Raw genomic sequence first — 11,258 nt, 5'->3', positions numbered from 1 at the left:
AAAAGTAGCTCCCTCTTCCCTGGTTATTAGCATTCTAGGTCATTTCAGGAAGAATCCATATAAAATGACATTTTAGATTTTTTTTTTAATTTTTTTTTTCAACGTTTATTTATTTTTGGGACAGAGAGAGACAGAGCATGAACGGGGGAGGGGCAGAGAGAGAGGGAGACACAGAATCGGAAACAGGCTCCAGGCTCTGAGCCATCAGCCCAGAGCCCGACGCGGGGCTCGAACTCACAGACCGCGAGATCGTGACCTGGCTGAAGTTGGACGCTTAACTGACTGTGCCACCCAGGCGCCCCGACATTTTAGATTTTTTAAGCCATGCATAGGCTGGAAAATGTATGCTGCCCTGAGTGCCTGGAATCCTTTTACCTACTGACTTTTCTCCCTAGAGGGTGCTCTACTCTTGCCCTTAGACTCCGGAGAGGAGTTATCAAGTTGTTATCTAAAAGCCAGAATCATTGGGCCTGGGTGGCTCAGTTGGTTAAGCCTCAGACTTTGGCTCAGATATGATCTCACAGCTCATGAGTTCAAGCCCCATGTGGGGCTCTGTGCTCACAGCATGGAGCCTGTTCAGATTCTTTGTCTATCTCTCTCTCTGCCCCTCCCCCGCTCATGTGCTAGCTTGCTCTGTTTCTCAACAATAAATAAATAAGCATTAAAAAAAATAAAAGCCTGAATCATAAGAGAGAAATAAAAATTTACATCACAGAGAAGCTGAGGGACTTTCTAGAACCAACAGCTATTTAGATCCAGGAGAAATGCTCTATTTCACTTCATTATTTGTCTACATTGCTCAGGATTCAGCAGATAATGCTATTAACTGTAATAACGCTTATGGACTTTTCTGATTATATAAATAATACATATTATTTGTTTCGACGATTGGTATATCCCTGGCACATACTAAATGCTCCATAGGTAATTGTTGAACAAGTGAATAAATGGCAGATAACTTGAAAAAAAATTCAGAGAAATTTAAAGAAAAAGCCTTTGTAATCCAACCTCATAAAGATAAACCATATTATTGTTTTTATATAGTTTCTTCTCCTTCTTTTTCTTTTCTCTGTCTTCCTGTCTTACTCTGCATAAGTAAATACTCAACCCTTGAACAACACGATTTTGAACCGCACAGTCCACTTACATGTGAATTTTTCAATACATACACTAAGGTAACACACATGCATTTTCTCTCCCTTATGATTTTTTAACATTTTCTTTTCCCTACCTTAATTTATTGTAAGAATACAGTGTATAATACAGATAACATGCAAAATATGTCTTAATCCACTGTTCCATTATAGTGAGGCTTCCAGGCAGCTTTAGGCTGTTAGTAGTTAGGTTTGGGGGACTAGAAAGTTATATGCAGATTTTCCACTGCACCAGGGCCCGTACCCCAAACCCCTAAAATTTATCAGGATTTTAATGTGCATAGTCCTAAATTTAATTAATATTTAAATTTTTTTTTCAACGTTTATTTTATTTTTGGGACAGAGAGAGACAGAGCATGAACGGGGAAGGGGCAGAGAGAGAGGGAGACACAGAATCGGAAACAGGCTCCAGGCTCTGAGCCATCAGCCCAGAGCCCGACGCGGGGCTCGAACTCACGGACCGCGAGATCGTGACCTGGCTGAAGTCGGACGCTTAACCGACTGCGCCACCCAGGCGCCCCTAATTAATATTTAAACAAAGGAATGCATGCGGTAAACAATGATGCATGTCAAAGTGTAATTTATAACTGTTTTCATTTTGCTGTTGTTATGATGAAATAACTTTGGCATATGATAAATTGTAAATAGGTCTTTGCAATGTTTGAAGCAATTAAAATGTCAGAGGGGTGCCTGGGTGGCTCAGTAGGTTGAGCATCAAACTTGGCTCAGGTCATGATCTCATCGTTCATGGATTCCAGCCCTGTGTCGGGCCCTGTGTTGACAGCTCAGAGCCTGGAGCCTGCTTCAGATTCTGTGTGTGTTTCTCTCTCTCTGCCTCTCCCCCACTCATGCTGTGTCTCTCAAAAATTAATAAGCATTTTAAAAATGTCATATATACGAAGCATAGAAATCTAAGAGTATTGTTCCCTGCACAGAATGTATGCTACATATATAATCATAGCAATGACATTTCTTCAGATTTTGAAGCCCAAGTATCCATGAATATACACCCAACTATCCTCTTAAAAATAAGAGGTTAAATTTGATTTCCAAATTCTTACTTCATCAATACGCCATTCCATTGGCTATTAATCCAGTTATTAATCATATCTGGGTTTATTCAACCATTCTTCGGTTTCAGAAAGATCAGCATTTAGAAATTTATTTTAATTTACAAGCATGTGATACTTCTGTCTCACATTATCCATGAAATATTAAATATGGTCTCCTGAGAGCTAAACTCAAGTGTTTTTCTCCAATTAGTATCCTGTTTAAACATATTAGCTTAATCAAAAATAATTTTTTTATGTTTATTTTGTCTTCGTTCCTGTCATTATAACAACCACCGTAACCTGCACTGCCAAATCAGCTATACAATAAAATCTGTACTTGCAACTCTGGTTTGGAGAGCCAGAAGTAGAGTTAGAATTATGTAACTTTAGTTTCTATTTGATAGCTGCACCATCATGTCCTCAAGTTTTTCCCTTGGCTCCGTCTTCACCACTCCCTGGCAATAGTAACAAGAAGTTGAGGGCTTCTGCCCCCTCATGCCTTTCAGTGCCCCTCACAATCATGCACTGTAGATTTATGAAGGAAAAAAAAATGACTCCTGCCCCTAAAGAATGCATTGACAATTATTCTTTATTGCAGCATCATGTCGTGGCTACAGGTATAAGTTTTGGAGACAGGCTGCATGAGTTCAAATCCTGGCTCAACTGCTTATTAGAAATGTGGACAGGTTGCCTTATCTCTCTAAGCCTCAATGTCTTCATCTTTTGTAACACTCTCTACCTCAGAAGGTTGTGAGGATACATGATTTAATGCATTTAAATAATTTAGAATAAAGTCTGCCATCAATAACTGAGAATACTGTCTATCATATGGTGAGTAACCAGTAAATATTAGCTAGTAGCTCTCATCATCACTATTTTCATAAACATCATCTTGATCCTTTTGACACAGATTGAAGCCTTTAGCATCAACCACCCATTGAAGGTGACAGTCTCAGGTGTAAAACTCTTCTTGAACCTGACTCCTTGAACCTGACTGACTCCTCAATCACTTCCCCTCTCTTGCATTTTCCTGCTGCCAACTCTCCGGCCCTCTCCTTCTTTCATAAACTCCCCTTCTTTCTACTGTGCGGCAACCTGATGGAGGCTGACAGACCTTCCACCCAGAATGTGGTTCAGCTGTCAAAACTGATGATGCCGCACACAAAGCAAAAGGTTATAAAGAGATTTATTATGCATGTAATGAAGTTTTCCAGAAAGAGCGGAGTAAGCTCCCAAGTAGGTCTGAAAATGGCCTGACAAATCAGAGAAGGGCAACTGGCTTAGAGTTTTATGGTGGTTAAAGGGTGGGACTGGGGGGGAGTGACTCCCTTGCATGACTTGAATTTCCCATGGGTGCCAAAATAGGGAGCACCCAGCTTTCCTATTAGCTTTCCCAGGTGTGAGACAGAAGGAGAAGGACCAGTGGGGTTTGGGAGCTATGAGGAGTCAAGTATCGGAAGTGGAGTCAGACTCTTTATTACACTACCCAGGCTGAGGGTTCCACCATCTTTCCAAGGCAGCACCACATTTCTTGGTGGTGGAGGGAGCTCTTTCTGGCCTGCAGCTTCAACCACAATAGTACCCCTAGTCTCCCCTGCCCTGAAAAGCCACACAACATAGTAGCATTTCTCCTGATTGGTTGCCAAAAACAAATTTATTCTTCAGAAAATTACCAATAAAGAAAGGACATGTTACCAAAATTTAAGTCATAGCTAAAACCACATACCCTAAGTGTTTCTTTATGAAGTTCTTTCACAGCTTTTACTCATCTCTTTTAATCTCAAAATAATTGTATGAAGCTGTAACATCAGAGAGACTGCTATTCTACTATGCAGCTATAATAAGAACTCTCAACTGCACACAAAAATCAAGCGGGGCTGTGGCATGGGTAATACAAGACAAAATGAGTAGCTTAAAAAATAATGTATATTCTGACTTTAGAATGCACTATGTAATGTATCTATTGTTAACCTTGGTAATGAAATTGTTTGATATTCCTGAAACATATATCAACTGATGATGAGAACCTCAGAACAGGTGGGGACAAGAAGGGTCATCAGCACATAATTGAGAAGAGAATACTAAAAGAATAGTATGCCAATTCAAGGTGGGTTTGCTAGGTATATGTTTTAGGCTGAATGCCTAAATATTGACCTGTTCTGTGTAATAGGTTTGCCATCTTGAGTTTCCTAAGAAATTAATACTGAGACTAGAAGAAGGGTTCTCTAACTTTGCAATACTTATGACTTTGTTTTATAATTTTTAACCTAATAGTCCCTTGTTTTTTGGCTTTAAACTTCCTTGCAGCCAATGTGAAAAGGGAAACCTGAACAAAATTGTATGGATGTGACCACAAGTCTTACTTCTGATCAGCATGAATGAATCAATATTAGCAACATGAATCTATTTAATTCCAGTCAGAAGCAAAGAAACATCATCATTTGGTTACTTTTTTGTAGATTTACCATACATAAATTAATGGTACCCACCAGACTTTGAAATAATACAGTTTACAGATATTCCTTTCACCCACTCCCTTTATGAAAGCCTCACTGTCTGGGTTCCAACTTGGAATCCAATGACTCAGTAGCTACTGTGAACCTTTTCCTTCACATAAGATGTTCTCTTTCATTTGTTATAGCTAATAAATGGTTTATTGGCTATTGCATGCAGTTATTAGTCATGTATTGAAGACTGGCTCACTTGTAGAAATGATGTGAACACAATATATTTTGGAAAAAAGGTCTTTAAAGGCCATTTCACAAAATATGATTACCATTCATTCCTGAATAGCAGCTATGAAATTTAAGGGGAATCCTTGAATCACATAATTAAACAGACTTCAGATCACTTACAGACTTCAGTTCAACAGACATTGATGGAATGCCAGGCCCAGACCGTGTCCTTGTACTAGGTAAACAAGGGTGAGTGTGTTCTGTTCCATGTTCTCTAAGAGCTTAGAGTTTAAAGAAGCAGGTCATTTCATGAAGTGTGATGTTTTCATGTGGAAGCCTGTTCTAAGGAAAACTCTGGCTTTTTCTCATAGGTTGGTACAATAGGCTTTTCATCAATTTTGTGCTAAGGAGGCATATCTTCTTCTTCGTGTTACAAACCTATTTCCCAGCAATGTTGATGGTGATGCTTTCATGGGTTTCATTTTGGATTGACCGAAGAGCTGTTCCTGCAAGAGTTTCCCTGGGTAAGGTTTTTCTGAATCTTTGTGAAATGCTAATATCAGAGAAAGTTCAATGAAGGTAAATAAAAAGGGATGATAAGTAGAGAGAAAGGAGTGATGGTTTAGTAGTGATAGTTAGAGACTTACACTCAGGTTATAACATTGATCTCAACAGCCTCAGCGGCAAACTGTAATTGGACTCTTTCCTTGGAAACTGAGACATTAGGTATGAAGCCTGCACCAGCTGACCAAATGCTGACTAATAAGGATAAATTATGAAATTATGAAGCATAAACAGCCTCACTTTACAAACCTATCTCCTCACTTTCAGGAAACCTTCCCATCCCTTGCCCAAACCCATTTTGCTATGCATGACAAACCTTTGCATCATAGAAAAAAGAACCTTCAATCCACTATACTACTGGTATCCTAATAAATTACTTCTTGAGATAGGGGGCAATGCCAATTAGAAATCATGCCTTAACCTAAACACCAAAATCAGAATCAACTGCAGTGAAATTTCAGTTATTGTGGTACTTTAGTTGGCAAGCGATTTCAAGTGGAGAGACATTGCCAGCTTCATGAAGTTACCACACAGGTGTGATTATATACTCCACCTAGCATGTTATATGCCACTGTCACACATACTGATTTATGGGAACCATTTCAGACCCACTTAGCAGTTACTATGTTCTTACTAAGTGCAGGATGCCTGGCTAAGCACTTAGATAACACGTTACTTAATGAGAACTCAAGAGTCCATTCCACTTGCCTTCTTGGCTGGTTCAGGGCAGAGCTCCCTTCATTTCAGCTGATTTTGTTTTCACCTGTAATGCTCTATCTAGAGAGAAGATTGTTATAAGTGCTTCACAATCATTGTAATTATCACACAATTCATTCCAGAAAGGGTGATTTCTAAGTTAATGTTCGCAAATTATATGCATACTTCAAAAGACCGTTTGAAAAGACATAAATTGTCATTAATATTAATAATTTGTTCACCTCTTTCCCCTATTAAAAGCTTCAATCTACAAGCATTTGAGGCTTGAATATCTTCATGGGAAAAAATACCATCTGAATAAGTAATTAAAGTATTGTGGCTGTTCCTTCACATCAGAACAGTCATGCCCTGACCTCAGTGCAGCAGTGGGACAGGGTAGAATTGAACAGGAGGCTAAAGGCACATTACCAGCCCTCAAGACAGAATGAGAAAGACATTCAGTCTCTAAAGGTTTATAAACATGATTTTCAGATTCCTGAAGCCAACTACTCAGCTCTTACGCTTTGAAAATGACAAGTAATTAAAGCTGGTTCCAGGGTGGGTTGGGGTGAATGGAAAACACTGAAATGCATTTAAGTAACCCCTGAAATTCTATGCTTCTTGCATCTACATTGGGTCCCTGCAGGGTTGGAAAATTGCTATGCAGATTTGTATAAAATAATATACAAATCAGAAGTGTCCCTTTCCCCTCTTCTCTTAATAAAGGGAACTGTAGTATTCCTATACCACTGCTATCTTCTCAGGTTTTTGCTTCCTAACACCCTCAAGTTTTTTCAAAGGTATTTTGGGCTCTGCTTTACTGGCTGTTCACAAATACTACTGGGCTACCTGATTCTCCAGAAGGTCCTTCTATCTTTCTATCTTACTCTTGCCTTTTCTCGGTTGTTCCCCCTCCATCATCTGAAGCTCTGAAGTATTTGACACTATTAAGCATCCTCTCCAAATTCAGAATCAGGTGTAGTGGTCAAGAGCCCAGCCTCATCTTCCTCATCTGCAAAATGAGATGATTAATACAGCCTTCCAAGGTCACTGTATGAAATAAATGGGAGCATTTATGTCAACTGCCTAGGCTGTGCCTGGCCCATAGTGTTTGATGAGACTAAACAAACAATAAGTTTGTTTTCGGTACTCTGTACTAGTCTAGGTTTTCTCCTTTTTTAGACTTTTCTTTCATTTGTACTCCTACTTTGTCTTCCTTCTACTCCCTGAGTAGGTAATCTGGGTAATTACCTTCCAAGGTTTTGCTCGCTTTTGATTCTCTCATCAAACGGAACAAGCCTTTGCTTCTGACTACTGTCTCTATGAAAGCAAATCCCAACCCTGTCTTTATCACAAATCTTTCTCTCAAGTTCTAGATACTACTCCCAGCTGCCCGCCTGGACTTCATTTCCAGATACTACAGGTACTCCACATGTTCAAAACCCAACAAACTACTCTTCCCAACTCTGCCACCCCTGCCCAAATCCCACTTATTCTCTTGACTTTTCTTGTTCTTCTAAGGGCCCCGAATGTGTTGAGTCTTTCACTATTGGACCCTTAATTTCCTTAGTCTTGGGCAGTCATTCTTAGGTTCTTAGGACCCATTTACACCTTAAAAATTATTAGGAACCCTAGAGAGCTTTTGTTTTGTGGGTTATATCTATCATTATTTAGCCATGTTGGCTATTGAAACTGAATTTTTAAAAATCTGCATTAGTCCATTTAAAATTAGCAATAATAAACTCATTAAAAGTTAACATTCTATGAAAAATAACTTCTCTAAAGGCATTTTTTAAAGTTTTCTTTCTTTATTTATTTTAAGAGAGACAGAGACATTATGAGTCAGGGAGAGACAGAGAGATAGGGAGAGAGAGCATCCCAAGCACACTCTGCACTGTCAGCACAGAGCCCAATGAGGGGCTCAAACTCACGAAACCGTGAACTCATGACCTCAGCTGAAACCAAGAGTTGGATGCTTAACCGACTGAGCCACCCAGGTGCCCCATAAAATAACTTTTTTCTAAAACAAAAAATATTAGTGAGAAGAGTGGTATTGTTGTACATTTTTGCAAACCTTTAATATCTGGCCTTCTGGAGGGCAGCTGGATTCCCATCTCTGCTTCCTCATTCAATCTGTTGTAATAGGTTTTAGTTGAAATATTGGAAGGAATCTGCTTTGTTCAGATATGTGTTAGAGAAAAGAGCCATATTTCAATAGTGTTGCGCATAGTCTTTCTTGACATTGCACCAAAACTCAGAAAGTGACAGTTTCTTAAAGGTTAATTACAATGTGGAATCTGATATTCTATCAGTGAATTTTTTTGTACTCTATTAGATTAAAATTCATTGATCTAGCTTGCATTTTGCCTAGATCTTTTCACCCGTGCATCAACCGTTTGAAAAATACTGGTGCACTGAGTTATACAGATCTTCTCAATGTTCATGTAATTAATTATATAAATTCAAAAACTCACATTTATTAATCTCATCAAAAAGTTTTTGAGTAATGGAAAAACTCTCAAGCTCATAGTGATACATACAAGTTTAACATCATTCTAGTTTTGACTTGAAATCTCAAATTTTATCATTTAGCAACAAACATCATTAGTTGCTTTACTTCAAGTGATAGGCTTACTTTACTCAGTTTTGACAAAATGCCTGAAGATACCCAAATCTGAACAACCAGAGTTTCTCTGTGAGTTGTTCTTTTAAGTGACAGTGATGTCCCATTTTTAAAAGTGTCTCCTGTTCAGCTCATAACTCAACTGTCTGAGCATTTTCCCTCAAGACAGCCATTGCTGTTTGGTATGGAGAAGTGCCTTATATATACTGCTCATTTCATCAACCAGAATATTAAAAAGGTATATACACAAAGGCTGTAATTTAATAAAATTAAAACGTTTTACTGATTTCTTTTCACTGTGGTACTGACAGTTAAAGAATACAGTGATTGTCAGTTGCTAGACCAGGTGGGTGTTGCTGCCTGAATTCATGATAAGGCAACAGTAACTTTTCCCAGCAGTGCTTCCCACCATTGCAAATATCAACATAGGGAAAAGGTAAACAATGTCTCAGTATTGTGAAATTCATCTTCACTATACAGACCCTCTGAAAATGTCTTGGAGAGCCCAAAGGAGCCACTGACCACACTTTGAGAACTGTGGCTATAAGGTACCTAAATCTTCAGAGTTAGCCTTCTCTATAAAAAGTCCTCAGATATGCTTATCCTTTCTCTTCCATTCCTCCTGCCTTGACCAGTGCTGGGACCCTTGTTAATTTTTCCTGGATTGCCCTAACAGATCCCTACCTGCCCAGGGCCATTTTGCAAGGCTGTGACATCTGATCCAGATGGGAGTAAGGAGCAGAAATCCAGCCCGAGCTCTATGGGACATGGTATGGGATGATATCCTCCGGAAAACGGGCACCATTTGCTGATTTGCACAAAGCTGTAGTAGGGGCTTGTATAGGCCTTGTACTTGCTTATTTCACTTCCTATTCTTCTTGCCACAATCCAACCCTACTACCAGAGTAATATTTCTAAACTCAACTGTGATCACAACACTCTCATCTCAAATGCCACTGAAGTAAATATTCTCAGCTTGGAATTCAAGGTGCCTCTTGAGGGTTGCCAGATGAAATACAAGACACTTGGTTGAATTTGAGTTTTAGATAAGCACCAAATACTGTGTTAGTATAAGTATATCCTGAACATTGTATGGGATGTACTTATACTAACACATTATTTGTTGCTTATTTGAAATTCAGATATTACTGAGTGTCCTGTATTTTTATCTGCTGCATCTTTAACCATACTCCTGCCCCAAGTGGTTGTCTAAGCTTCAACCAGTTTGAATATTCAGTGTTCTCAACAGTTGCTCATGACTAACTGCTTATGTTATCTATAGTACTTCTATACCTTTATTCTTGTTCTTACTCTACCTATCTTCCTCTGTCAAAGTCTTGCCATTTCTCAATGGCCACAAACTTCTACTGATGGCACCAGGCAGACATGGTCTCTCCAATATTTGAGCCACATGGCACTTTGTATCTCCCCTAAGGTATCTCTTCTACCTTACTTCCTCTATCTTGTAATAGCTACAGGGTGCCGTGGTAGCTTATCCTGTCTCCTGTATTAGAATGTGAGTTCCTTAAGGACGAGGATCGTTATTACCATCTTTTCTGTTCCTGTAGTGACTAGTACAGTATCCTGCACAGATTTTGTTCTCAATACATAGTTGTTAAATTGCTAATGTTTAACCCACAATGTTTTTAATAACTGTATTTTAGTTACTAACTGAAAACAATAAGGATTCATTGTTGGCTAAGACCTTTCCACATTTGGATTCATTTGCTAAGTAAGGATGAATCATTTGCTTGTTAAGATCCTTTCACATTTGTCATGTTTCAAATGAAAAACAATAGAGGCTGAACGGCATAGAAGTATCAATTGTGATTTTTCATAAGAGATAATAGCTACCATAATTTGGAATGTGGGATGGGTTAAACATACTAATCTATATTTCCATATGATTTGGTTTGGAGAGGGAATGAGACTATTATAAAGTTGTTCAAGGATGTTTTAACCCTCATGGAAGGATGAGTAGTACTGTACTGTCATCTCTTCCTTCTATCTCCCTCCTCTTCCCTTGCCTCCATCTTTCTCATTTGGCTCCTCTAGGTATGCCATTCATACTGCATATTAAGTAATAGAGTCATTTACCAGGAACAGACATGGCAGAGAAAGACAACTGAAGTTTTCAGGCATGTAGACACTAATTAAGAAAAATGTCTTCTAACAGAGGATATGACATATGCCTGAAAAAAGTAAATAATTAGGAGTAATTCATTTAACCATCATAGAGGTTACCAGAACTTCTAGGCACTGGACTCTGACACCACCTTTGTGCAGCAATGGTTGTTAGTTTCTGGCCGTAGACTCGTGGTGTTAGGCTATCCGACCTACCTTCTTTTCTCTCAGATCACTTGATATTTTCTTTCTGCTTAGGCCTACAGGGAAAATGTTTTTATTCACTTAAACATAAATGTAGATACCTATGCCTTCGAAAGACCTGTCCACAGCACAACTACTGAATACACAACTGACTCAATAGTTCTAT

The 11,258-nt window shown here is 38.8% G+C and overlaps 1 protein-coding gene across 5 annotated transcripts in view; it reads left to right on the top strand.

The window, feature by feature from the left end:
* Positions 1-11,258, top strand: part of GABRR3 (gamma-aminobutyric acid type A receptor subunit rho3) — a 50,631-nt gene that overhangs the window by 29,850 nt on the left and 9,523 nt on the right. For all 5 annotated transcript variants that reach the window (XM_040484277.1, XM_040484276.1, XM_040484275.1 and 2 more), the window contains one exon: positions 5,253-5,405. In XM_040484277.1, the coding sequence (XP_040340211.1) occupies positions 5,253-5,405 (153 nt within the window). The remainder of the gene's footprint in view (positions 1-5,252; positions 5,406-11,258) is intronic.

This window comes from Herpailurus yagouaroundi, unplaced genomic scaffold (assembly GCF_014898765.1).
Source record: "Herpailurus yagouaroundi ecotype Mexico unplaced genomic scaffold, PumYag 162, whole genome shotgun sequence".
Classification (NCBI taxonomy): Eukaryota; Metazoa; Chordata; class Mammalia; order Carnivora; family Felidae; genus Herpailurus; species Herpailurus yagouaroundi.
This window is presented reverse-complemented; position numbering and strand designations above follow the sequence as displayed.